Below are 2369 nucleotides of genomic sequence, written 5' to 3' on the forward strand. Positions count from 1 at the left end.
CTCCCCTCGAAACCGGGAGGACAAGCCCCACATATGAAGCCACCGTCCACGTTACGGCAAGAGACCATTTCGTCGCAAGGACGTATCAGATCGCATTCGTCCATGTCGACGCAGGTGTACCCTAAAATAATTTGACATAAAGTTTTCCATAAACTTACTTATAAATAATAATAATTTATAAGTACCATTAATAGTATTGTAATAAAAAAAAATCAGGAATCAATTTATATCTACCCCTAATTCATATATTAACGTTCAAATAAGGTATGTCTTCAAATTCAAAGTATTAATTACCCGGTAAGGTTGGAACATTCTTTATTTCAAAGCTAGTAGAACACAATCCAAATTATGTAAGAAAATTCAAAGTGACAGTGAAAACATACATCTTTGTTACTATCATGTATGTATACATCAACCTAATTTTTTATACTCAACAACAACTGATCGGATCTGTAGATAATTTGGTAGAGCTTAATTAGGTAGAGTCTGAATTAGCACATGGACTAATATTTACCCACGTACCACACGAATGACGCCGCAGGTTCCAGCTAATTCTCTCTATCCTATGTTGCCTCACTGACAATTCGACTCTAAGATTCTTGTAATCTGCTGTTGAACAGACTACTAGAGCAATACGTGCGGGCTATGTTTCATTACCTAATAACTTAGTTTAAGCCTAGCTTCGCCAAATTTCTCAGAATAATAAACTTCCAGTTTCAAATTATTTAACTAAATTAAACCCTTGGTGCTCTCGTACTTTATAGAATGGGTATATAGGTCAATGGAAGTTTATAATGAAAATTAGACAGTGACTATTGAAGGTATGACCGAATTTCAGAATTGATACATAAAAGAGCTACAAACTAGAGTGACTAGACTTTGCTATATATAAATTTATAGTATTTGAAGTCTAGAAGTAAATGTAGACCGAGAACAAAATACAATAAGAAATTAAAGACTTTTTAACGGATTTGAAACGCGATTTATTCATTATATTCACGCTCGCTGAAAAGTGTTCAAAATGTCGGGTATATACTCGCGTAAAAACCAAACACAAGAATATACTAAAATAGCATAAATTGTTTTTGAAAAAATATCGACGACCTATAAAGGATATGGTGCAAAATGGCTCCTGATTCTCAGTAAGTCATTATGGGCCAAGATTTTTCCTTTTTTTACATCTGTCTCTGTTTCCTAATTTTTTTTTAACATTAATTTTTTCTTATGATATTTATACCATATTTTATTGTTTCCTAGAAAAGAAATAAAGATCTCCTTTCACCTTTTTTTAATTATGACTTACAATTCGGTAAAATGTAAAAAGATTAATCGCAAACATTGGTGATTCATTGCACAAGAAATACTTGATCGCTAAACTTATAGAAAAGCACTCACCATTCCATTCGTAGCCTTTCGGGCAGCCTTCACACTCATAGAAAGGACTAGAAGATGTCGGAGTGCATCGCCTGTCACCACAAGGTCTTCTGGACTCGCAGATGTGCTGACACCTTTGCCCATCACCTAAATACCCAGTGGGACAGGATCCACATCTTGGACCAGAGGATGTCTCTTGGCATTCCACACCTAAAATAAATATTTTCTTATAATGCAGAAATGTTTTATTAAAAGCAAACAAAACGTAAAAAGCTAACGTGACAGCTGTTTGTACCTAACAACGCCTCCCACTGCTATACCAATTAGTTGGCTAACACGACAGGCATAATGCCTCTTAGATTGGGAATACTGAATATACTGCCATTTTACTGAGTGTTCCTGTTTTACACTTTTACATATCATTACAGTTTACATTCAATGCAAGGGAAATTCAATTATAATAAACAAGACCTTGGAAACAAGATATCTGTCTGCATGACACTCTTATGCACTCTTCCCCATTCCCAGTGAAACCAGCAGGACATGAGCCACAACGGTAACTTCCATCAGGGAGATCTTGACATTGTACACCTGTAAATAATAAATAATATAGACAAAGCAAAGATAATACTTAATAATTACTAATATTATAAATGTGGAAGTCTGTAAGGATGTGTGTGTATTAAGTACTGAACCGATTGCAATAAAATTTGGTACGTAGACAGCTGGACAACTGGAATAACATATAGGCAACTTTTTATTCTGATATTCCTACGGGATATGGACTAACGCGGGTGAAACCGCGGGGCGCAGCTAATATTTCATATATGTCAAAATAATTTACGAGTATCTTTCAATTCCCTCTGTTGCGTGAAGTTGAATAAATAGAAGAAGTGGTATCTCTCAGCCATGGAAAAGCAGTCTACTTAGTCTGGCCATAAATACTGTTACACTTAATTATAAAAAAATATTACATTTGAATTTCGAATCTGTCA

The 2369-nt window shown here is 34.9% G+C and overlaps 1 protein-coding gene across 1 annotated transcript in view; it reads right to left on the bottom strand.

The window, feature by feature from the left end:
- The window catches only part of LOC119831931 (cartilage oligomeric matrix protein), a 25490-nt gene that overhangs the window by 6003 nt on the left and 17118 nt on the right, over positions 1–2369 (bottom strand). The window contains exons 9-11 of the mRNA XM_038355501.1: positions 1846–1965; positions 1396–1584; positions 3–121 (exon numbers count right to left, since the gene is read on the bottom strand). Coding sequence (XP_038211429.1) covers positions 3–121; positions 1396–1584; positions 1846–1965 — 428 coding nt within the window. The remainder of the gene's footprint in view (positions 1–2; positions 122–1395; positions 1585–1845; positions 1966–2369) is intronic.

Source organism: Zerene cesonia, chromosome 14, assembly GCF_012273895.1.
Source record: "Zerene cesonia ecotype Mississippi chromosome 14, Zerene_cesonia_1.1, whole genome shotgun sequence".
NCBI lineage: Eukaryota > Metazoa > Arthropoda > Insecta > Lepidoptera > Pieridae > Zerene > Zerene cesonia.